Here is a 26,774-nt window from a genome sequence, read left to right on the forward strand (position 1 = left end):
GACATGGAGCTTCCTATTTCATTACATTTATTGATGACTTCACACGTTTTGGTCATGTGTATTTGATTTCTCATAAATATGAAGCATTAGATTGCTTCAAACGTTATATGAACGAAGTTGAGAATCAATTGGATCGTAAGGTTAAAACCTTATGCACTGACCATGGAGGTGAGTATTTGTCTGATCAGTTCAAGGCAATATGTAATGATAAAGGGATTATTAGACATAACCGAGTGCCTTCTAAATCTGTTCCTTCTACACCTTATGAAGGTTGGACAGATAGAAAATCAAATTTGAGTAACCTGAGACCTTAGGGGTCAACTGCCTATATTCATGATCATATTCACAACTATGGCAAACTAGTACCTAGGGGTATGAAGTGTATCTTTATAAGGAATTTTGAAACCTCAAAATGTTATGTTTTGGTGAGCAACAAGATGGAACCATCTCTGAATTAGAATCAAGAGATGTTATTTTTCTTGAAACTGGATTCTTAATGTTGACAAAAACTATTTCACTACCACTTGTTAAGTTGAAAGTAAATTGCCATCTTCAACCTCTTCAAGAGTTTTGATGCTTGACTCGAATGATCTCCGATGTGTAGTAGCCGATTACGCATGCCACAGAAGTGGATGGAGCCGTGAGAGGAGAGAGGCCATGGTCGGAGACGCGAGCTTCATACGAGTCAAAGAGCTGCCTCTCTAGCTCTTGTACTAAAACATTGGGAGGAGGGCTAGCCTGTGGGATTCATATGGCAAAGATTACAAGTTTGCATAAACAAACAAGTAAAAATGTTACAAATTTTTAGATAATTGATGGACGAATCAGATAAAGCTTTGGTGAGAGTAGTTACCATGTAGCAGAACAGAGAGGATTCCGGTGGGCATGCAATCGTAAAATGAAAATAAATCATAATAAAGGTTGAATTGACGAATTAAACCGACAGTTTGAACTGCTGATTTGAATCGACTGTTGGTTCACGGTTGATTTCGGATCGGAATTATAATTGACCCATCTTGTATTGGGCTAGTTCCAGCTCGTTTAATTGGGTTAATAGGTAATCGATATAGTTTGGACCCAACCGAGGGTTAGGTCTAGTCCCACGTGGATTGACATTCATATATACAATATACTTCATACATGAGCTAATATTTTTATGCGATTATATTAGATCAATCTTTTATTACTCAAATAAATCTAAATATAAATTTCTCACTCATTCCAAAAATTATAAAAATTTATTTATCTATATTTATATTTAATTTATTAATTATTAATAATTTTCTAGTAAAATTCAAGACAATGAAAAACGAATACTTCTTAAAATTTTTTAAAAATTTAGCACCTTTATAATCTTTCAGATTGTTTAATTTATACATATATTTTAGTAAAAAATAAAATCTGTTACCTCAACAGTTCTACAGAGTCAATCCCACAACCATCACATACACAATTTTATTATTTGTGATATTTTTTCTTTTACAAAAAATGGAATCCATTACTCAGCGATTCTACACAATCAACTCACGATCATTTGTGAGAACGGCTATCCTGAGCACCCGATTCCTACGCACCCGTGCGCACCGACCGCCGACCTCCACGCGCTTCCGCCGGCCATTCATCGCCGTCCGACCACCGACGACCGCCGGACCGGATCCCTTGGAATCGCGACTCGCCGATGCACATTCCGGCATCGGATTCCGGCCGGATTGGGCCGGAATCCGGCGGAATTCCGGCCGAAACCAGGGCAACAGTGCCTGGCACCGCTGTCGGCCGGAATCCGACCGGATTCCGGCCGAACGGGGCCGGAGACCGGCCGCGGTCGACGCGCCCGGCGCCGGCGCATCGACCGGGGCCGGAGCGGCCCCCGATTCGGTCGGAATCCGGCCAGATTCCGGCCGAAATCACCGCCAGACACTGGCGGGCGATTTCGGCCGGAATCTGACTGGATTCCGGCCGAATCGAGCCAAGAGAATCCGGCACCCGCCGGACCGCCGGCGAGTTGCGGTTCCAACGGGTCCGGTCCGGCGGCCATCGGTGGTCGGACGGCGATGAACGGGCGGCGGGAAGCGGCGAAGGTCCGAGGATAAATCAAAAAACGGTTTATGATAATGGACGGTGGAGATGCAGGTGCGCACGGGTGCAGGAAGCGGGTGCTCAGGATAGCATTTCTATTATCTTAATTTCATCAAAATTCAAACAAATACCCTCTTTTATAATTTTATTTGATCGTAATTATTTTCATGCACCCAATCAATCACAAGATATCCTTAGCACAGTAGTAAAAGGTTGCGTCCCATTATACGATCCACTCTTAGCGATCCTCGTACAGAATTGCTCAAATGCTCCACTCCCTAACGGACACGTAACCAGCTGGAACAAAGCCTTCAATTCCACTGTCACGGCCACCAATACGCCGATTCGTCCTCAAATCTCTTGTGCGCCTAGCCGCATAAATGTATACGTACGAGGGTCACAACCGACGTCAAAAGCACCCGATCGGCTCATCTCGCTTTGGGTAACTCGGCCGCATGGACATTAGCATGCGGAAGGCCACGGATGTGGTGTTTCCAAGGGTTAAAAGAACGATGAGAGGTAGCTTTTGGCTTCCTCTTTCCTATAAATAGCAAGTCGGGTTTGGTTTCTTCTTTCCAAGTGCGAAATCTTTTTCTCTTTTCTTCTTCTTCTTCCTTCCTTATATTTTTTCTCGTCTTTGTTGTTGTTGATCTGGTGAATAGGAAATGGGGAGGGGTAGAGTGGAGCTGAAGCGGATCGAGAATAAGATCAATCGGCAGGTAACGTTCGCCAAGAGGAGAAACGGTCTGCTCAAAAAGGCTTACGAGCTGTCCGTTCTGTGCGATGCCGAAGTCGCCCTCATCGTCTTCTCCAACCGCGGGAAGCTCTATGAGTTCTCCAGCAGCTCCAGGTACTTGAAAAAATGGTTCGATATAGGATCATCACTCTCTTTCTGGTTATGTGGTAAAATTCCGCTATGATTTGTTTTCAAGCTTCGACTCATCTGCTGAATTTCCGTTTTAGTGAAAGAAATTAATGGGAAAACTGACTAGATCTTATGAGGAAATAGCACGAAGTGGGACAAATAAAGGAAAATTGACTGGATCTTCCGGTTTCGTAAATTTCCGCTACTCTTTTTTTCTCAGATCTTAATTGCTACGATGCAATGGTCCAGACACTCAAATGCCACGCTGAAATTTATGCTTGCACAAAACATTAACAAAATTTCCAGCTTGCCTCATCTCTGTTTTTTTTTTTTTTGGGCTTATAGGGTATTTGTGTTTGATCTAACTAAGACAGCTTTGTTCATTGGTGTTGAGTCTTATATATGAAGACTGAAACTAGAAGATATGCACAAAAGTAGGTTTTCCCACCTGCCTTATTCATCGATGCCCTTGCTTCGGAGCTGGGAGCATCAAGGTAACTTGAAATATAGCTACAGTTCGAATGACTGCGGCATCAGATCTCTATCTCTCAGATCTTTTGCCTTGCATTTTCTTTTTCTTATTCTGGATAAAAACGACGGTAGTAAGTAACTTCGATTTATCCTATACTTGATCCAGAGTAAAGTTTATTGTTAACAAAGTCTAACAGAGAGAAATCTGAGGTTTCTCTTTTTTGTTTTTATATATATCAATCGCATAAAAGTTTAGGGTATTTTTTTGTGTAGTTTTGATTATTCATTATCCTCTGCCAACAGTTCATTAAGTAACAGCGCGAATGGAAGAGTACAAAAAGTGAATTTTATTTCCGATATTATCCAAGAATATATTGTGTTTGAAGACTGCTAAGGCACCGTCATATCTGTCATTCTCGTGAAGAAACCTCGAGGGTTCTAGTTGTTTCCTTAAGAAATTATCTTATCAATCATTCTAGGGAGACAAGTAACGATTCCCCGTCAAACTATATGATGTCACCCTCTTCTATTTTCAAGATTTATATGTGATGGTTTTCACAAAAAAATTATTTTGGTTCCTAACATGCCATTGCCAATGGTGTATTCTTGCCACAACGAATATATCATTGGCAATGGCATGTTTTGAACCAAATAATTTTTTTTTGGAAAATCATCAAATATAAATCTTACATTTTTGATGTTTAATCATTAGAAATTAATAGACAAATTATTATGCAGGAGTGTTCTTGAATCCACAATACTTAATACGATCAACACATTCTCTTGAGAGACCCTTTCAATGCGCTCTTTAATGATGAGATTCAGAAAAGAATAGAACGACATAGTCATGTGACTTGAGGACCATAATTACTTATTTATAGGGATAACTTATTTATTATCCTTTTGGTATTTTCTATTTTAACCCATCATAAAAATAACAATTGCTTATAAGATTTCTACATATTAAAGGGTCATAATTGTTAGATATATTAAAACCTAAACATCTAAAATCTTAGTTGATTACTTTAATCGGGCTTAACCTAATATGGTAGCCCACAATACATAATTATTTCACATATAAGGTCAATATTAAATTGATGATCTAACAATCTCTCATTTAGACTATATGTGTAATTTTATAATTATATTTTACACAAATAATTTGTATGAGCTCAAATTTACTGTCATTACTAAAAATGTATTTGAAACTAATCTGGTCCATCAACCATATCAACATAAGATCAAAATGGTATTCATTACATCTATCGTAACTCAACTCATCAATAGTCACATACATTAATTGAATGACATGTATTATGATATAGATGCAGAAGAGGGCAAGGTGTAACAAGAAAATTCCATACAATGTGATCATAACATGTCTATTTTCTACTGATCCACCTTAAATCTTAATGAGATCAAACCATAAATTAAAGTTAAAGTGTATAAAGTAATAAAAAAATTATTTCTGCATAAATTAATTTTAAAATAGAATAAACCAAAATAATGAAATTTGTCTATAATATGAAGCATTCAAAATTACAAACTCTCACTAAAATCGAACATCATCTAAGAACATGATATTCATACAAGCAGTGTGCTTATGAAACACTATAGGTGACACTCCTTTAGTAAGCGATCCACAATTATGATGTTTGTTCCGACATACATTGTGGATAACTGTCCACTTTGAACTCTTTTACAACTACAAATTTGATGTTTATATACTTTGACTTTGTTGAGTTCCTGTTGTCGTTGGAATATTGTCCACTATGCGTATCCCTCTGACAAAATTTCACAATCATATTCTATGATTGAATGACTTATAACATACTATGAACTCTGCTTCCATGGTAAAAGAGGTTATAAGAGTTTGTTTTGCACTCTTCCAAGAGATAGTTCCCCCAACTAGCAGATTGATGTAGTCTTATATAGATTTTATACTATCTTAGCATTTGTCAAAATCAAAGTCAATTTACCCAATGATCGTTAGCTGATCTAACCTCCGATAGGTGAGCATGTAATTCTTTATTCTCTGTAGATACCATAAGACCCATTTGTCTGCTTTCTAATGGTCTCATCCTGGATTGCTCAATTATTTACTGAACATCCTTATAATGTACACAATATCTAGATGCCTACAAACTTAAGAACACATTAGACTCTCTACTATTGACTTATAAGAAATCTTTTGCATCTCTTTTTCCTCAAAGTCATTCTTGGGGCACTTATTGAGATACCATTAGCTAGAGGGGTATCACTTGATTTACAATTTTACATGTTGTTGGTACCTTAGTGGTGTTTTGATGTATTGTTAAATAAGTTTAAATTAGAACCTTGTTATGTTTGATACGTGTGTCTAACTGTATAAGAAGTTAGGGGAACACGTGTACCAGTTGGCGAACCTTGGCGGAAGACGCAAGCGAGCGAGGACGTATAGAAGAGGAGCCGATAAACTCGGTGCATTCGAGGTACGAGGAGCTGCGGAAGACTATTTCAATGGAACGATAAGGACACACGGAAGCAAGTCGGAAGGGCTCAGTGCATCCGAGGAATGAGAAGCCGAAAGGAAGACTGCGCAAGACGATCGAGATAGACCGTAGGAGAAAAATGATTAACCCAAGGCAAACCATTCCAATCGCCTGGAAGCCTAGAGTCCATGCACCTGGATTAGTTCCAGGTGCCTGGATGCCCAATGTAGGTTAGTGCGAATCGTTGTCGAATGGATCAGGGCAATGTCCATGTCGGCAGGTTCCAGATGCCCGGATGTCTTCTAGTTGCTCAAAAGGCCCAGAGTTGTTAGCGAACCGTTACCAAGTGGATAGAGTTTCGATGAATCTAGGCGCCCGGAAGGATTCTTAGTTGCTCGAAAGTGTCACGTTAACATAATAGTCAAATCGAAGCTCAAAGAAGAAACATACTACACACATTTGAATTCATTGTCTTTCAGCTTTTTGTAATTCTTATGCTCAACCGTTATATGAGGTTTCTCCACTCCAGATCATTTCTAACGAGGAGATTTTAGTCGAGCTTTCATAGTTCTTGGACTAACAATTCAAGGGTTGTAATCAAGTAAATTTGTGCTTTGTTATTTTATGTTATATTTTATATTTTTAACTTATGCTCAACCGTTATACGAGGCTTCTCCACTCCGGATCATTTCTGATGAGGAGATTTTAGTGGAGCTTTCATAGTTCTTGGACTAACAATCCAAGGGTTGTAACAAAGTAAATTCGTGCTTTATTATTTTATGTTATATTTTATATTTTTAACTAGTGTATGTCCTTGCTAAAATGTTAGCAAGAGAAATAGAGACATTGGTTGCAGTTTGCTATTCACTCCTCCCCTCTAGCAATCTGAAACTCTTGCACTGCACCATCAATTGGTATCATAGTTAGACTGCTCAAAAGGACTAACCGCTAACTTAGCAACTAGATCAGGAGGAATGACTAGATAAAGTATTCATCCACCAAAGTTCGAAGGCAACTTCACCATGTGGAGAAAGAAAATGGAGGTATTCTTTAAAGTCAAATTTGAAATTATTTTACGTATTAAGTACGATTTTGAAGACCCAGAAATGAAGATGGAGAAAAACTCGAAGAACACAGATGGACCAAAAAGTAACGAGATGAGTTTATGGCCAATGATAAAGTAGAGTTCCACCTGTTAAACGTCTTACCAGTGCAAGAACTGAATTGAATTGGCACCTACAACTCTGCCAAAGAACTTTGGAAAAGATTTCTAGAGCTCCATAAAGGCACCTTGGAGGTAAAATTAGTCAGATCGGATCTACTAAGGAATCAACTCAACAATCTTCAAATTGAAAAAGAGAGAAAAGGTGGCGCAACTACATGGTAGGCTTAAGAAGATCTTAACAAATCTCCACAATCTCAAAGAAATTATTTTAAATCAGGATACTTTATGGTATGCATTAAATACCTTCCCACTCACTCAAGAATGAGTATCTATAGTAGATTGATACTATATTTTCAAGAACCTCGAGGTAAGTAGTTTAGAAGATTTCTTCACTACTATGGAATTACACAAATCAAGATGTGCATGTTTAAAAGAAACAGAGAAGATCAATCACAACCTAACACTAAGAGCAAGGCAAAGCGAGCTAGATTCAGAGTCTTCAATGAATGGAGATGAAGAAGCTTATCTCATAAGAAAAATAAAGAAATTCTTTAAATCTAACAAGTTTAATAAGAAACATACCTCAAGATTGCTTGAGAAAATCAAATTAAGTTGCTTCAATTGTGATGAAGAAAGTCACATTAAGGACAACTGTGCCCCAAACTCAAGAAAATGACCAAAGAAAAGGGGAAAGAAAAGACAAGCTCAAACACAAGAGTCTAAAGAAACTTGGGATGACTCAGAAGATTTGGAGTCAGAACAAATAGTGGGGCTTGCACTAATGGCAATGCATTAAGAAGAAGAGTCAGAAAGTTTGACATCAAGCGACGAAAGTAATAGTGCAAGGGGAGCCTCAACTGACGAATTCGAAATAGTAAATGAGGTACGTAACATGCCTTCTGATCAACTTTACGATGTAATTAAAATGTTATCTAGGTTATTATGTAAAGTTAGGAAGAAATGCATGGAATTACAATGAACTAATCTTGATCTAGAAAATAAATTATCTGTGCCCTAAGGAAGAATGTGAAAATTTAATAAATAAAAATTTAAGGCTAAGAAACTAAGTAGATTCCTTAAAATCATCCTTAGAAAAATTTTCTACTGGCTCAGTTGTATAAAGGACCCAAATTTAATTATAGAAATTTCAGAGGCCAAATTATAAAAGTATCAAAATTATTTATTTTTAAAAAAAGATTTAATAATTTCAGTAGATTTAAATTTATTTTGGATTCCAAAATATATTTTGGCCACTTAGAAAAAATTATAGGATAGTCAACCAAGGAAATTTTTTTTATAGTTGACTCGATATGTAAAAAATAATTTTTTAATATATTTTGTATGAAATTTTTATGAAAATTATTTTTTTATAAAAATATGACATGTTCTTTGTCAAGATCTAAAATTTCAAATATTTTAAACCTTTTAATATTTTTTAATAATTATCAAAATAAAAATTAAGTTTTTTAAAATTAGAAAATTAATCAAAATGAATTTTTAGTGAAAATTAATTTTTCATGATTGAAGATATTGTGCTCTATATTTGATAAAAATTTTAGAATTTTCAATGGTCTGAATAATTATTATTAAATTTTTTATATAACTCTAATTTTTTTTATTGTTGTCAATAAGGGGAGAAACGAAAAATTAGGCATAAATACAAAGAGAGTTAGAATTATTTTATTTGCATTATGCTTGTTTGCTTGTTTTATTTATTCTATTTATCCTAATTTAAAACTTAGTTTAACCAACATAAGGGGAGATTGTTGGTACTCCAGTGGTGTTTTGATGTATTGTAAAATAACTTTAAATTAGGACCTTGTTATATTTGATGCGTTTATTTAAGTGTACCGGGACTTAGGGGAACACACGTGTACTAGTTGGCGAACATTGGCAGAAGACGCGAGTGAGCAAGAAGGACGGACAGGAAAGGAGCTGATGAGTTCAGTGCATTTGAAGTACGAGGAGCTACAGAAAAATATTCCAATGGAGCGAGAAGGATGCACGAAAGCAAGTCAGAAGGGCTTGGTGCATCGGAGGGACGAAAAACTGAAAGGAAGACTATGCAAGGCGACCGAGACAGATCAAAGGAGAAAATAAGCCAACCTAAAGCTGATCATTCTAGGTGCCCGGAGTCCAGGTGGTTGGATCAATTCCAGATGCCTGGATGCCCGATCCAGGTGCACGCGAACCGTTGTCGAACGGATCAGGGTGATGCCCACAATGGTAGGTCTAAGCACCCGGATCTCTTCCAGGCACTCGGAAAGCTCAGAGCCGTTTGCGGACCATTGCCAAGTGGATAGAGTTTCGACGAGTCCAGGACCCCGAAAGGCTTCTAGGTGCTTGAAAGTGTCACATTAGCATAATAGTTAGATTGAGATGAAGGTTATAAATAGACTGAAATTCGAACAAGAAATGTACTATATACATTCGAATTCATTACCTTTCAGCTTTATATATAGTTCTTACACTCAACTGTTGTACGAGGCTTCTCCGCCTCTATATCATTTTTGACGAGGAGATTTTAGTGGAGCTTTCATAGTTTTTGAACTAACAATCCGAGAGCTATAACCAAGTAAATTCGTACCTTATTATTTTATGTTATATTTTGTATTTTTAACTAGTGTGTATCCTTGCTAACACGTTAGCAAGAGAAATAGAGACATTGATTGTAGGTTGCTATTCACCCCTCCCCTTTAGCGATTCGAATCACTAATGCTACACTATCACATGTCATATCTTTTAAGAACCTTTTCGATATAGGTTTTTTTTACTAATGCAAGAGTACCTCGAGAATGATCTTGGTGTATTTGTATACCTATCACAAAAGAGGCATTATCAAGATCTTTCATCTCAAAATTCTTAGTTAAAAATCTCTTGGTTTTGTGCAACAAGCCTATATCGTTATTAGCAAGTAAAATATCATCAACATATAAGACTAGGAAAATATACCTACTTCCACATAATTTATGGTATATACAATCATTAATCGAATTCATCTCAAAATCAAACGACATGATCACTTGATAAAACTTGAAATACCATTGTTGAGATGCTTGCTTGAACCTATAGATGGATTTCATAAATTTGGAAACCATATACTTTGAATCTCCCAATATAATTTTTTGATTCCATCATATAGATCATCTCATCAATGTCACCATTGAGGAAGATATTTTTTACATCCATCTGATGTAATTCAAGATCGAAATGTGTCACCAATGCCATTATGATCCTAAAAGAGTCTTTCGAATAAATCAATGAGAAAGTCTCTTTATAGTCGATGCATTATTTCTATGTAAAGCCCTTCTCTCGACATAATTTTTTGAATCCATCATATAGATCGTCTCATCAATGTCACTATTGAGGAAGACATTCTTTACATCCATCTGATGTAACTCAAGATCAAAATGCATCACCAATGCCATTATAATCCTGAAAGAGTCTTTTGAAGAAATCAATAAGTCTCTTTATACTCAAATGCATTCTTTCTATGTAAAGCCCTTCACGAAAAGATGAACCTTGTACCTCTCCACATTGCCTTTATAATCCTTTTTACTTTTAAATATTCATTTGCAACCAATGAGCTTCTTACCATCTAACAATGGGACAAGACCTTAGATGTCGTTGCCCTTCATGGATTTCATCTCTTCATTCATGACATCAATTTACCTTTGAAAGTTAGAACTTTGCATGGCTTGATGGAAGTTGATTGGATTCTCTTCCATCATTCCAATGTTAACACTATGTTCTTAAAGAAATACAATGTAATCATTTGACATTGCATTTCTTCTTTGTCTAGTGGTTCTCCTCAATGGCATAGATTTTTAAGGTGGTAGAGTTTGTTCTTTCAAAATAGTTTCTTGAATGGGAGGTTCTCCAACATTGTCTTGATCTATTGTATATTGAACATGATCAAGAATAGAATCTTAACCAAATTCAATAACACCTATGGGAATTTCAACATACTCCTCTTCAAAGACAAAGTCCCGAACTGTATCTCCCTACACAAACTTGACATCCTTAAAGAATTGAGTATTTCTTGACTCAAAAATTGACTTAGATGTGGGATCATAAAATTTATAGCCCCTTGATCTCTTAGAGTACCCAACAAAATAACAACTCTTGCCCGTCTAAATCTCATAAGGGGTTTTATTAGTTGCTTTAGTTGGAACCTTGTTAAGAATATATGCTACAGTCTTAAGCACTTCCTCTTAGAGTGATTTTGGTAAGGTAGAATTACAAATCATACTCCTTATTATGTCTTTAAACATTCTATTTTGTCTTTCAGCAACACCATTCAAAGTGGGTGAACATATTATGGTGTATTGTGGGACAATACCACATTCTTCTAGGAACTTGGTGAAAGGTCCTAGAGTTGTTCCCCTGAACCATTATATCTGCCATAGTATTCACCACCACGATCTAATATAATATTTTTGATCATTTTATTGAGTTAATTTGTAACTTCATCTTTATAATTTTTGAATATGTCCAATGAGTCTGACTTTTCATGAATGAGATATATATAGTCATATCATGAAAAATCATCTATGAACGTTATAAAATATTATTGATCATTCCAAGCAATTGTAGGGAATGATCCACAAATATCTATATGTATAAGTTTCAAGACATTTAAAGTCCTATTGGTTTCAAATCTCCTTTTATTGATTTGTTTCCCCTTTATTCAGTTAACACAATTGTCTAAATTTGTAAAATCTAAGGAATTTAGAATTTCATCATACAGAAGTCTCTCAATTCTCCATCTAATGATATGTCTTAATCTCATGTGTCGTAATATAGTCGAATTCTCATTGGTTAATTTTCTCTTTACATCTCGTGTACTTAATTATAGGGTTTCATTAAATGAAGCAATAATATCAATCAAGTAAAAATTATTATAGTCAAATAAAGAATCAATTCCAACCAATTTTGAATCATAAAACAAATTAAATTTTCTATTCCCAAATGAATAAGAATAATTAAAAAATTTATCTAAAGTAGAAATATAAATCAAATTCTATCTAAAAGACTATGTAATAATTATTTCACCAAGATCCAAATAAAACCAATCTTTAACAATAATGTAAATTTCTCAATTACTTCAACTTGAACTGTCTTACCATCGCCCACATAGATGTATCTTTCACTTTCATTTTCACTTGGCTTACAATGGAGGCAACCCTGCATAGACACATTGATATGATTTGTTGCACCAAAATTTATCCACTAAGTGTGTCTAGGCACCGAAGTTAAATTAACCTCTGAACCAACCAAATTAAGAAGCACACCTTTCCTGACACTCTCAATCTTATCTTGTTTTAACCTTTCCTCTTCTCGAACACCGTGTGGGATGAGTTCATTTAGAGACCAAGTATCTTGCTGACAATTATAGCTCACTTTAAATTGGCTAAACTACATCAGAAGAGATATCAAAACCATATGCACTAGCAATTCCTTCGTGAGTTCTAGTTTAAGTCTTTAATTTGGAAGCAAAATGAGACATCTTTATGATGTACTCTCTAATATTGCTCTTACTCTTATACTTCTTGAAATTAGGCTTGTCAAGAGTGTACTTATTTCAACCTTTCCAGTCTTGACAAACCTCTTTTCAATTTCAACAAGAAATTTCTTAGCCTTAGTTATCTTATCTGTTATTTTGCCCATGAATACTTCTAGAATGGCTTTCTTCTTCTCCCACTTTTTCATCTCCCTCTTGTCATTAGAGGTACACTTATCCATAAGAGGTGGAGGAGAACAGTCCTTAAAGGTAGGTAAAGATCCATGACTCCAATTAGAACTATTAAGAGGTTTTCTTACCATAATTTGAAGTTAGTGTCCTTTAACATAGGAATTAAATTGATGTTGACAATTAGCAGGATTATTAACAATTGAAAGAGAACGAACAAACAGATAAACATACCCTCATAAGTCTTCATATAAGAATAATTAATAGTAAATTCAAATAAAGGTAAATCCATCTTAAGATACTAGATAACCCATTAATATTTTATCTTTGAATAAAATATTAATTACTAAGTGATATCTTTGTGTAATAATCAAATATTGACAATAAGAACATATCAAATAATAAATCTTCCTTTGGACCTATTTATTACTTATATGAAAAACCAAATATTTGTTACGTATTTATTACTATAAGTGTATTAGCAATTTATTAGGTATCAATCTTCCTTTGGGTATGTTAAATACTCACATAAGTTGTAGGTATACAACCTTTTATATTTTAAAAATAAATTAATTTTCATAAGATGGACTGCTTTAGCGGTATGTTGCTTCAATTAATTTATCTTAAAATATATATAAGCATACAAATATTTAAATTTAAAATTATATTATTGAATCATCAGCAGTTAACTACCCCTTCACCAACATCATTTATCTAGTAGACTAATGAACTTACTATGACTGATTTGTTGAAATCAATCGACTATGACTTTAAACATACTGTGCCTATTCATGCACAATAATAGAGTTAGTCAGTCGACTATTAAACCTATTGTGTATGATATGTGCACATCGGTCAAGTGGGTCAGTTGATTATACATGAGTCGTGCACATCAATCGAGTACGTCAGTCGACTATAAAATTTACTGTGCACAGTTTGTGTATATCAGTCGACTGTACCAATGCATCAGCCAATAGATCCTTACAAATCGCAACTATGCGTGTGTGGATTTAGCAATTTTGTTTAGGCTTGTAGTTATTTTTATATATCCAATCAAAATTGGAAGTTGTAAATTAATTCTTACACATCTAAAAATAAATACAAGATCAAGTAATCAATGAAGACTTGATTTGAAAAGTTAATAAGAAATTGCCAATGATTTACAAAAAAATTATATGGCCAAAATTTCTTTGGATTTTGTCTTTTAAATGAAAAAAATCCTAAAACATAAAATTCACATAACTAAAACCTAAATCCTAGAAACCAAGCCACCATGTTATTGTTCCTAAATAATCATATACATAATTAAGAAACCAAATCATACAATATAATCTTCCAAGAACCTATTCTTAATTATATTTTACCTAACAAAATATTTAAAACAAAATAGATTGTGCATAAAAATAAACATGATTTATCTGATGATCTAAATATAATTCTTAATGATCAAACATATAGGCTCTGATACTACTTGTTAGGAGCAAGACCAAAATAATTTTCTTATTAAAACCATCACACATAAACCCTAGATCTTGATGGAAAAATTTCCACAATCTATCGGAGTTACAATGGCAAGTTTTGAATTTAAATTACAAAACAACTCAGTTGTTAATCTCAGATTGCCAAGCTCCACCTTGTTTGGTTATCTGGGGTGAGCTACCAATTGCCCATTCCTTCGATTGCACAAGTTGCCGAGTGTTTGAGTTGGTTGAGGTGCCTGAGTGCCATGCCTAAGTGAGATGCCACTCTCTCGAGTGCCACGAGGTATGGTGGCCTGATGCTTCCCAAGCTTGAGTGGAAGTCAAGAGGCTTGCCGAGTGCTCTTCGTCTTGAGTGCCTAGTCGGGATGCTCTTGGTCGTGCATGGTGAGTCAGGAAGTGAGTACTCTCGCCTAGTCGTTGGAAGATGGTGAGTGCAGAGTTGGAATGATGATGCTAAGTGGTTGGAGATGAGTACTCAGGAAGTTTCTCGAGTTGCGAGTGAGGGATACCAAATTGTCTAACTGTCGAGTCTGAATGAGTCACCTAGTCAGGAATAGGAGATGTCGAGGTCTACGTTTGACACAGTTTTCTTAAAATAGATTTGTCTCCTTTGATAGTGCTTAAAGGTTACGATGGATGTCTGTTTCCTAGGATATAATGATAAAATTACAATCACCACCAAGCACAGGTCGGTCGCGATGAACTAAGCTTGTACCAGATTGCTATCACAAGAAATCTAACAAGCCAAAATTATACAGCAGAGAGAAAAATCGAGGGGGAAACAAATGTGGAAGATTTTTGCTTGTTATTGTGTGTCTTCCTTCTATGGTCACAATCTTCTTATAAAGGAGCTCAGACCCGAAGCAGCGGTCAATGGCCGATTAATGAGCATTTATTACTTTTACTCATCGAGATTGAAATGTCAGCCACTAACAACTAATGGTCAGCTATTTCACTCGGTCGGTTACAAATCATCGATTAATGTATCTATTACACACTTAAACAATCCACAAAATAGATTCTGGTGGCAAAACGTTAGTTGATTTGCTTGGGCAAATTTTGCCTCACCTATTTGACACTTGACGCACACAAATAGTGCTCACACAAGAGTCACCTTTGGTTCAATGTAATTCAGACCTTAGATTCGCACCTCCTACGTGGGCGCGTGTGAGAGAGAGCCTTTCCTCATTTATATGTTTGCCTCTCTAACTTTTCCACCTCTTCTGGTTTCTATTCAAACATCAAACAATTCCCTACATAAATGGAAATAAGATATCTGATAACATTCAACAGTTGAGTCTAGTATAAGATAGGTAGGTTTTACCTTTTGAACCTTTCCTTATGAAGATATGTTTGCTTATTGGCTGACAGTAGACATGATGCCCTTAAATCATTCTACGGTCTATGTAAGCATTGGCATATCTCACCCATAACTTTCCCTGATACAACTCAGTTCTTATGGGTATGTTTATTTTTGGCCATGAACACGCCTAGTTCTGTGAGAAGTTTTAAGAATTGTATCTTCCAATTCTCTTTGAGGCAATCACACTTCTTTCTAACATAAGTGATCTTTTATGAGTATTACACATTACTCTACTAGATCATTAAAAAATATATACTTAACATACATTCTTTCACTGATCCTTTGGGTTATTCCCCCACAATGATCGATTTAGTCGGTGCAATTCAATTGTCTCTTTAAACTTAGTTCTTGGGATCTCCAGTCTATATAGGTTGGTTTTCCTTTACACCAATATTTTCCATCAGCATCAAGCTCATCCCTTGCGATGAACTTACAACCAACTCTCTGTTTAACCCTTTGATTAGCGAATCTGCTAGATTATCTTTTGACTTTACATAGTCAATAGTGATAACTCTCATTGAGAGTAGTTATCTAATAATATTGTGTTTACAATGTATATATGTAATTAACCAATCGATTGACTATCGCAATTTATGTAAATTGCCGATGAATATTTCAGCATCTAGGAACATCTTCTAAGAATTATCATAGTCATTTAGCCTCTTCACCATATTTATCAAGAGCTACAAACTCAAATTCTATCATTGATTTGATTATTATGGTTTGTTTAAAAAATTTCCACGAAATGACTACACCTTCCAAAGTGAATACATATCCACTCATAGACTTAGAACCTTTCATGTCAAATATCCAATTCGCAATGTTGTATACTTCTATCACAATAGGATATCTCGTATAATGCAGTGCATAATTATTAGTATACCTTAAGTATCTTAGTACTCTTGTTATCCCTTTTCAGTACTCAACACTGAGATTACTCATGTATTTACTTAATTTACTCACTACGTAGGCTAAGTATGGTTGTGTATAACTCATTAAGTACATCAGACTTCCAATCTCCCTAAAGTATTCTATCTGAGATATACTATCTCCTTGGTTATTCGATAGATGTTAACTCATATCTATCAGAGTTCGGGCCAATGTAGTATCACCCTTGGTGAATCTCTTAAGAATTTTATCCACATAATGAGACTGACTTAGAATAAGTCTTTCTAATGTTCTAAGAATATTAATTCCATGAATCACATCAGCTAGGCTTATGTCTTTCATGTCAAATCTTGAGTTTAACATTCTTTAGTGAATTTGATTATCTTATCATTACTCCCAATGATAAGTATGTTGTAGACATAAAGACAAAATGACATAGTCATTTCCTGTGTCTTTCATATAAACACATTTATCACATTCATTAATCTTGAATCCACTTTCCTTCATAATATTATCAAAATTTTCTTGCCACTGCTTTCGAGCTTGTTTTAAGCCATACAATGACTTCACCAATTTACAAACCTTATTTTCCTATCCTAACATAGAAAACCCCTTCAGGTTCCTCCATGTAGATTTTCTCTTCTAAATCCTCATTTAGAAAAGTCATCTTTACATCCACTTGATGTATTTCAAGATTCCATAGAGTGACAATAGCCAACAACACCTTGATGAAAGTTGTTTTCGATACTAGAGAATATGTATCAAAGTAATTAAGACTTTCACATTGTCGGTAACCTTTAATTACTAATGTAACCTTGTACTTATCAATTGTGCTATCTAATTTTATTTTCTTCTTGAAAATTTACTTGCAACCTAGTAGTTTACTTCCCGGAGGAAGATCTACAAGTTTTCAAATGTGGTTTTGTAAGATAGTGTAAATTTTAGATATAATTTTCTCTTTCCAGTGAGGTCCATCAGAAGAACCTATAACTTCTAAGTAACTTATGGATCACTTTCCAATATTAAAGTGATAAATCTATTTCAAAGAATATTTCCACCTGAGCTCTTTTACTTTATCTGAGCTCAACCCTAATTGGTTCATCATTTTCTTCTTTCTCTTATGTTTCATATGCCCGTTTTAAGAAACTGTCCTCCTCTCGGATCTTATACGGAAACACATGCTCGAAGATTGAGATACTTCTCAATTTAATAATCGAGTTCTTGTGTATCTTCAAAATTTGAGATTCATACACAAGGAATTGATAAACATTATTGTTATATACATATCTAATAAATATGCAATCAACAATTTTTGATCCTACCTTAATCATTTTTAGATTAGGCACCAAAACTTTTGCAAGATACCTCCACATTCTAAGTATTTTGATGTATGTGTCTCATATAAAGCTTTTGGTATTATTTTACATATATTTTACTTCAATGCATGAGCATATTTTATATACTTCATTTGTTTTGCATCGTTTTCACTCTTCTAGTTCGGAGAACTGCTCTTTATGCTTTTTGATTTATAGGATGCAAAATCGAAGCTTAATCAGAGCTACAAAGCCTTGGAACAAGAGTTTACAGCAAGGAACATGCTCTAACCGTGTTCCCATGACACAGACATATTCCCCCAACCAAAGTTAGATGCAAAAAGGAGTAGTCAAGGAGATTGTACAACCTATCACGACCCCCATGCCCTATGGCATGGCCGTGTCCCAGCAGGCCAAGAACTATTCTGTCCAGACCACAACACGACTCTTCGGTGCCCCATGACACCACCCGTGTCTATCCCTCCAATGTTATACATGTCCTCCCCTCCCCCCCCCCCCCCCACCCGCGTGCCATCCAACACGGTCGTGTCAAGCCAACTTCATCACCTCTAGTTTTCGACATGCCCCCTCTCATGCCAACTGGCATGGCCATGTCGGGCAGGAGATGCCTCCAATATTTTTGGAGGTTTTATCGAACTTGATCGGTTTTGAGGGTTATAAAAAGCTCTAGAAGTCACATGATCAAAGGAGGAGGTGTTTCCCTGTGATAACTAGGAGGGTCGTTTCCAAGGAGCCGTTAACGTTTCTGTTCTCTCTAGAGTTTAGAGATTATTCCGAAGACATTGGCAACAATTTGACGAAGCTTTCTCTTCTCTTTTCTTATGATTTAAGTTGTAGGATGTCTTCTTCCTAATCTTTCAATTGTAATTTTATCTCTATGGAGTAGTACTGTAGATTTTAGGATGAGAAAGTACTACGATGTATTGTTGACATTCATCTTTTATACTTATTTATCTTTTTTTATCATATGATATATTTATCCACGATCCAACTTTATTACGCATATATTATTTTGATACTAGTCATACATCTTCATATCCAACAGAATGCAGGGAAGGACTGAGAGGTGAACCAAAATCTCTGACCTATAAAAATCGAGATGTAAGAGATTGTTCACGAGAGTAATCTTAAATCTCGTAAGGGCACCAATGGCTATCATAAAGCTTAATGGGTTGACCCCGATTCGGTGTCACAAAGTAGGAGATGACACTTAAAGGACCGTGGGGCATCGTGACAGAAGTCTCTCTAAGAAAATGGTTGTTCTAGTAAGACCGCATTGAAAGTAAGCGTCGCGTTTGGGTAAACATGTCGATATAATTCCAAAAGTCTATATCGGTATTTCAGAATAGACCACCTGCATGGGTATAAATATTGAGGTAAGAAAGTAAATAGTATTTAGAGTGTTAATAGTTATTGCGGTGAAATCAAAATCCTATAGTCGCTTCCTAAAATTAGTTTTCTTCTAATACTCTTCGTGTTCTCTCGATTCATTTTCTTTCTTTCCCAACTCTTGCGATTTTCGATTATCTAGATAACATGCTTCACAATTCTTATTGGTGCTCGATTTTATAATCTCTGTGGGATTGATCTTTTTATTACTTGATAACAGTCGTGCACTTATGATTTTTACATATCATATTTATAGGATGATTATTTTTCATTCTATAACTCATAAGGGCTTTTATTTATTTCCTTTCAAGACACTTTATTTAAAAGATAATTAGTTATTAATATAACTTTCCTTCACATGTACTCTGTAGTTTAGAGCTCAATAGAGGAGCATTCATTATCTTCTTTAAAGTATAATTTTTTCACTCAACAACTCCATTTTACTAACGAGTATAAGGAGTTGTTGTTTCATATCTAATACCATATTCAGCACATAATTCAGTGAATAGTGATATATATTCACCGTCTCAATCATTTTACACCTTAATCTCCTTATTAAATTAATTTTCAATTTTATTTTTATAGAGTATAAATTTCTTCGACTTTCTGGTCATTTGCTTTGTCACTTCTGTTAATTTGCTTTGTCAAACAATTCATTATTTTTGATTTGACAATTAGTTTCTCGTCATTTGTTAGTAGGCTTTCTTTAAACGTGCTTTGATTGCATTTAGTGGCTGACGCCTTTTTATTCAAAACCACAGATAGAGCAAGAATATTTTTTTCATCTTGTATAAGATAAATAATTTTCCGAAGTTGGAATTTATGGACTTAGCAATAGTTACTTATATTTGTATTTAATTGTCTGGATATATTAGTTAAGCTAGGTAATGTCTTGAAGCTGAATATGTAGTTACTCAAAAAGAATAAACTCTTGCATTCTATGTCATATTTCACCACGCTAGATATAGTATATGCCTTTGCAACTATAGATAGGTACTTGCTCTACTTAGCAAATTGTCCTGTTGCTTAGGATGTTCCATATATTGAATCTATGAAGATAAATATTTAGAAGTTGAAGATGACCGTCCTAAACCATATTATCAAAATAAACTAACCATTAATGAATTGGATACATGTTTATATCCTCAATATATGCATAACTCCTCAACCTTAATTATTACAAAAATTAACTTAAATCAATTACTTATTTTTTGTTTTGAAGGACTTGTATGGAAATAAAATAGGTACTGAATTATATAATAAAGATTAAATAGGAGAAACTCAAATGAAAACATCTAAGAGCAATGCACAGTTGAAAGATCAGCTATATGCTACATTTATTTATCCTTTTCAGTATTATAATTAGATCAATTAATTAGTAGGGAGATCATAATATAGATGATATGAATCATGTTTCCATGTTGATGGTTGCAGGTATTTAACAATCCACATTTGAACTGTTGAGGAATTTTAAGGGAGGATTTTGTGAATATTGTTTCTGTGATCCAAAAATTAATTCATAAAGGGAGGGCATTCATCTAGATTAACTTGATGGAACCTTTAACTAATTAAATATAAATTTGAAATTGATTGTCAACATTCTAGATTGGTTCATGTACATAACATTTCTGCATTTAACGGACCATTTTATTGGGTCAATCAGGAAGGAGTTCAAATTTGGTGATCTTAGTTTCCATATCGAATATACAATTTCTTATTAAGTTGATATGCTATTTGCTAGATTGTTTTTATACAGAAGCTTGATTTCTTCTTTTCTTTTATGTGAAACTATTTAGGTTAAGAGATCACTATCTATACTTGATGAAATGAATTGTTTTGTAACCTCATTGCAAATTTGTAATTAGTATTTGATGCATTGTATCTATGAGTGGACTGCAGATTGTTTGTACTATTATGATGGGATGAGCTAAACACGTAGAATTGCCTTGAATATAAAATATGCAAGAAAATTCAAACAATGGTGATTGTTTCTTTTAAATTTGATATGAATTGTGTGTTCATGCATACACATACTCAATTGTGCTCAGGTACCATGGAAGAAAAACAGTATCTATGTTTGATTTTGGATAATTTACTTAATTTGTAATGATATTTTCATATACAATATCTTGTATATGTAATTTTTCTTAAAAGTTGAATGTGGTTGGTATTCTAGTTAATATTTTATTACTTTTGTAGCATATTGAAGACGTTGGAGAGGTACCAAAAGTGTAATTATGGGGCACCAGAGCCAAATACTATATCCAGGGAGATTCAAGTAATAGTCTTTAAAAGTTTTTTGACATTATCTTTATGCTAATCATTCTTTCTTTTAACTACAAATATTTCATTGAACATCTAAAATCATATAATCGAATACTTCAAGTAATTAGTCTTTCTCAAAAATTTTAATCATATGATTAATTGTGAATTAGATAATAAAAGTGTAGATTTTGAACTCAAAATATTGATGGTAGGTTTTTGCACTGAACAATACTAGCTAAAAAGATATTTATTTTTTATTTTTCCCTAGGGTATAATTACAATGAAATGTATTATGATTCAAGAGGTCCTCAATTGACTATATAATAACTACTAGTATGATAATTTTCGCTTTTGATATGTTGCTTAAATGGCCTCTTAATGGTTTCAAATTATCTTTAAGTGTATATGAAGATCCTCAAAGCAAACTTTAATGCTTAAGAAAATAATATAGGTACTTACAAAAAATATTTATAAAAAGATTCTGTAATTATATATTCAAATAAATATTCTAATCATATTTCTAGTAGCAACATAATATTATATATATATCAGTTAGCATTAATATTTATAATATAATTTAATTGCATTATAAGTAAGTTACTATATAATTTATCAAAACTAATAATAATTAACTCAAACTTTATTTTTTTTTATAGTCCTCCTTAATGTCTTAATCACCTAAAATGCATGAATCATTAAGGCGCGATGGCACTTATATCCCTACCATATTGGTTAAATTGTTAATTAGAATGATACAAAATTAAAATATTATTAAAATGTTTGATATTTCACTTTAACTTTATATGAATGCTATAAATAATGATTTCTATCAACAAATAAAGTTTACCAAGGATTTTCAAAATAATTTTGAAAATACTGTCATATGCCACTATTTATGAACCATATAGTCGGATGATCCTCATTGACTTGTGTCTATTCAAATACGAAACACTAAATATTTGGATACCCAATATTAGATTTGTTTTTGAAGAAAATTTACCATCCAAAACAACCTTGACAAGTGTGCTCATTCTCACCTGAAATCTATGCTCAATGTTCAACACTTGTGCTCAAAGCTTGAAGGAGAGGCTTGATCTTACAAGGGGTTTCCTTCTCTCCTTTTACTATTTTCTTTATAATACTATTGTTTTCATTTCTATTTCGATAAGAGATTTCTCCACCGTTGAAAGTTGTCTAAGAAGAAAAATAATTTTATAGTAGTGGTAGTGCTAGGATTAAGCCTTGGATTAGTAACCTTAGAAGGCTGTGAATCAAATAAAATTATTGTGTTTGTGTATTGTGATTGCTTTTACATTTTTGGTTTAAATTTCTATTGCACATTCAAATCAATGAAACGAAGCTATTCACCTCCTCTAGCATCACACCTAGTCCTAATAATAACAAATTGTGTGAACTATAAGATAGTCCATAACATTTTCATAAGTTTAAAATATTTCAATATGTGCACTCGTTGATATATCCTTTTGTTATACAAGGATCATATGCCACATGATCCTCTCAAGTATTTCTTACTGGCACAACTATAACATAAATACTGACATTCAAGATAGAATCTAACATGAGTATCCAATTGATTAACATATATTGATCCATGAAATACATAAGGATGAATAAAAAGCATTAGGCAATCATTGGTCATTGATTCCCTCATCCATAAAAAGTATAACTCGATGCACGAAGCTCCGCTAGTATAGGTCTCGAGGAAGGATCAGACTACATTGAGTCTATTATACGCAGCTGATACAGTAAGAAGAGGAAATCATATGTGGCAGAGCCAAGTCAACAGTCAAACCTAGGTGTATGTCAATAGTTGAGACTCAGTGGATGGATGTCCAATAGCCAATTTTGACCTCATCGACCACTCCTTCATTGACTTGGCTACCCAACTCCAGAGGACAACCTTTTCTACTCCTTCATCGACTCAGTCATCTAACTCCAAAGGACACAACCTCCTCAACTCCTTCACCAACTTAGCCATCCTGATTTTAGAGGAGGTAGCCTTCTCAACTCCTTCACCGACTCGGTCACCCTAACTCCAGAGAACCCTTTACCAACTTGACCACCCGACTCTAGAGGGCACAACTTCCTCAACTCCTTAACTAACTCGATCACCTCGACTCCAGAGGATATAACCTTCTTGACCTCTTCACCAACTCGGCCACCTCGACTCTAGATGACACAACCTTCTCAACTCTTTCATTGACTAGGCCACGCTGACTTCAAAGAGCACAACCTCCTCAATTCCTTCACTGACTCAACCACCCCAATTCTAGAGAACATAACTTTCTCGAGTCCTTCATTGGCTCAGTCATCCTAATTTTGAAAGATGCAAACTTCATGATTTCTTCACAACCTAATCATCCTATAGGGACTCACTGATGGTTATTACGAATATTCCTGAGTATGATATCACGAGTAAGTATAGGAACAATCATAAGGGTGTTAGAGACTTGATCATCTAGATGCTCTCCTACATACATGTGACATGCAATGAATGGAAGAATAGGTAACGACTATCGGATTTAGTCTCCTTGGATTGTAGACGTAGATATGCTCTTTTAGGCTATTATATAAACTCTAGAGAAAGGAAACAAAAAGGAGGTAATTTAGTTATTCTTTCTTCTCTCTTCAGATTATTTCATTATTTCTCATCTTCCCTAAACCCTATTCTAACTTGAGCGTTGGAGTGGCCACAACGAGCTCCCTCGATGCCCATCCTACTCTCATAAGAGTATTATAGGTATCTTTGGCATCTTCCATCTCTCCAAGACACTCAATATTCGTCACCACCGCTGTTCTATCTTGTTGACTCATCAAATCACGATCTCAGTCAAAAACAACAACCTTACCTTGTATTTTACAAGAGACTATTTTCACGATTTGAACCCGTGACTTCAAGATCACATGACAGTAACTTTACCCCAAGACCCACACTAGCGGGATCCTTTTATTTAGTTCTTACTAATTAACTCAATATTCCACTTGACTTCTATTGAAGTAGATAGAAATATTTAACTATATATAGAATATGTTCCCTCTAGTGTAGATTTAAATATATGTAAATTAGAGTCTTACAGTACCGTTTTAAGTCAATATACTAATTTTTATTAATTGAGATGGACTGAGAGTTTCCATATTCAGGTATTATACAAATTCATATTTTATGCTAGTTGGGTATTGAGTATCTGAGTAGTAAAATTTTTTAGTTAATCTTTTAGTTGTTGTTATTTAGTAATATCAATTGTTAACATGGATATTTTTTGGTTGTGAATTGAGATTAACTAATGCTTTATATTTTAGTTGTATTTTATCATTAATATATATTTTATTATATTTAGCAAAAAATATATGTTTTGGTATTGCATCCTACTATTTATGTTAGTTTTAATCATCTAGTAGGTATCATCTAATTACATTAATGTGTTTAGATATATTGTGCATTTAAATTTTATCCAGATGATAATGAGATACTTATAGTTAAATAGTTCAATTTATATGGTGAACAAATTGCAAGTATTATTTTTGATCGAAATGCTAGCTAGTTGGCCTTTATTGAGAATTAATTATACTAGGCTAAGCTTGCAGTACTATTAGTATTGAGCCTCAATGAACTTAAAATATCTCCTAGAAATACAAGAAGGGAAGAGAAATAAACATATTCACAATTATTTCTTCGAGCTTCATGAGCCAATTTATTAGTCATTCCATTCTCACTCTTACAGTGTGAACCACTCTCTTACAAGTAAGGCTCAAAGTCAATTCACCCATTATCTACGAGTAGGTGGTTCTTCTCTTCTACCATTGAGGTTCTTGCTTGTGATGAAGTCGTCTATTGCCACTTTAAGTGCTCTAATCCCGATGTCCCATGACCGTAGTAACCTATCTCAATTGCCTAGAGCTCCACTTCTAAGATGAACATGATTCCAACTTCTGAAGCCTTCAATGGCTATGTTCATCTTTAACCTCCACACAGGGTATTGCATGATTTTAGTTGATTCTACTATATTCTTATTTTCTATGTTTTAGTTATCATTTAGATCTATAACATGCTTATATTTGTATTGGGAAACAGAGTAGTCAACAGGAGTATCTGAAACTTAAGGCACGTGTTGAAGCTTTACAGCGATCTCAAAGGTGAATTACTTTCTTTCTTGAGCTTAGCTAAGCAAAATAAATTGGATGACAATCTCTCAAGTAGAAATACAGAAAGAAAAAAAAACATGGTTATGGGTTGACCTTTTTTAGTATTGATTCTCAAAAAGATCTTTTTGATTTCAGAAATTTATTGGGTGAAGATTTGGGGCCGCTCACAATCAAGGAGCTTGAACAACTAGAGCGGCAACTTGATGTATCATTACTACAGATAAGATCAACAAGGGTAACAAATAGACATTACTTTCTAATATTTAATTAATTCTCAATCCATATTTACTTGCTAAATTTCTGGTATTGACTTGGATATTTTATTGTGAATGGCTTGTGATTATTATCTAAGATGAGTTTTGTATTCTGAAACATATAGTTAATACTAAACTTTTTGTCTTTCTCAGACACAGTTTATGCTTGATCAACTCACGGATCTCCAAAGACGGGTACTAAATAGTAAAATACTCAAATTGCTTTACATAATCAAATTGTATTTCTCATGGCAATTAATAACAAGATTGTTGATCATGACAGGAACAAATGCTTTGTGAAGCTAACAAAGCTTTGAAGAGAAGAGTAAGTGCATTAGTACATTTTTGAATTCTATTATACAAATAATATCATCCTTTAGTCAAATTTATAAAAAAGTTAAATTTAAAAATATTTAATTTTTTTTTATCAACGCTATATATAGTCAATCATATTCTGGAATTACATAATGATATTAATCAAATTGAGAAACTTGTCCTCTTGTTTCTAAATGTGAAATATAGTTGGACGAAAGCACCCAAGCCAACCAACAGTTGTGGGATCCAAGTGCTGATGGCATACCTTATGGTCGTCCCCAACTTCAACCACAGGGCGATGGGTTCTTTCAACCCATAGTTCAACAAATAGAATCCGAACCTACACTTCAGATTGGGTAATTCGATCATTATTCTATTCCGTTTAATTCATCTCTTGTCGAAAGGAAGTTTTGAATGAATAATGGCTGATCAGCTATCAACAAATATTTTATAGTTAATTTAATTTATATGTACGATCTCCTTTTTTCTGTTGCAGTTATCATCCAGATCAAATTGCAACAATTGCTGCAACAGCACCAGGGCCAAGTGTGAGCAGCTACATGCCCGGATGGATTTTGTAA

The 26,774-nt window shown here is 34.4% G+C and overlaps 1 protein-coding gene across 1 annotated transcript; it reads left to right on the top strand.

The window, feature by feature from the left end:
- Nucleotides 1-2,741: 2,741 nt before the first annotated feature.
- Nucleotides 2,742-26,774, top strand: LOC141812879 (agamous-like MADS-box protein MADS4). The gene is made up of 8 exons (XM_074700828.1): nt 2,742-2,926; nt 21,395-21,473; nt 25,554-25,615; nt 25,760-25,859; nt 26,032-26,073; nt 26,162-26,203; nt 26,401-26,549; nt 26,690-26,774. The coding sequence occupies exons 1-8, from the start codon at nt 2,742-2,744 to the stop codon at nt 26,772-26,774; spliced, it is 744 nt and encodes a 247-aa protein (XP_074556929.1).

Source organism: Curcuma longa, chromosome 20, assembly GCF_044706935.1.
Source record: "Curcuma longa cultivar G26 ecotype Majalengka, Jawa Barat chromosome 20, ITB_CL_G26_1.1, whole genome shotgun sequence".
NCBI lineage: Eukaryota > Viridiplantae > Streptophyta > Magnoliopsida > Zingiberales > Zingiberaceae > Curcuma > Curcuma longa.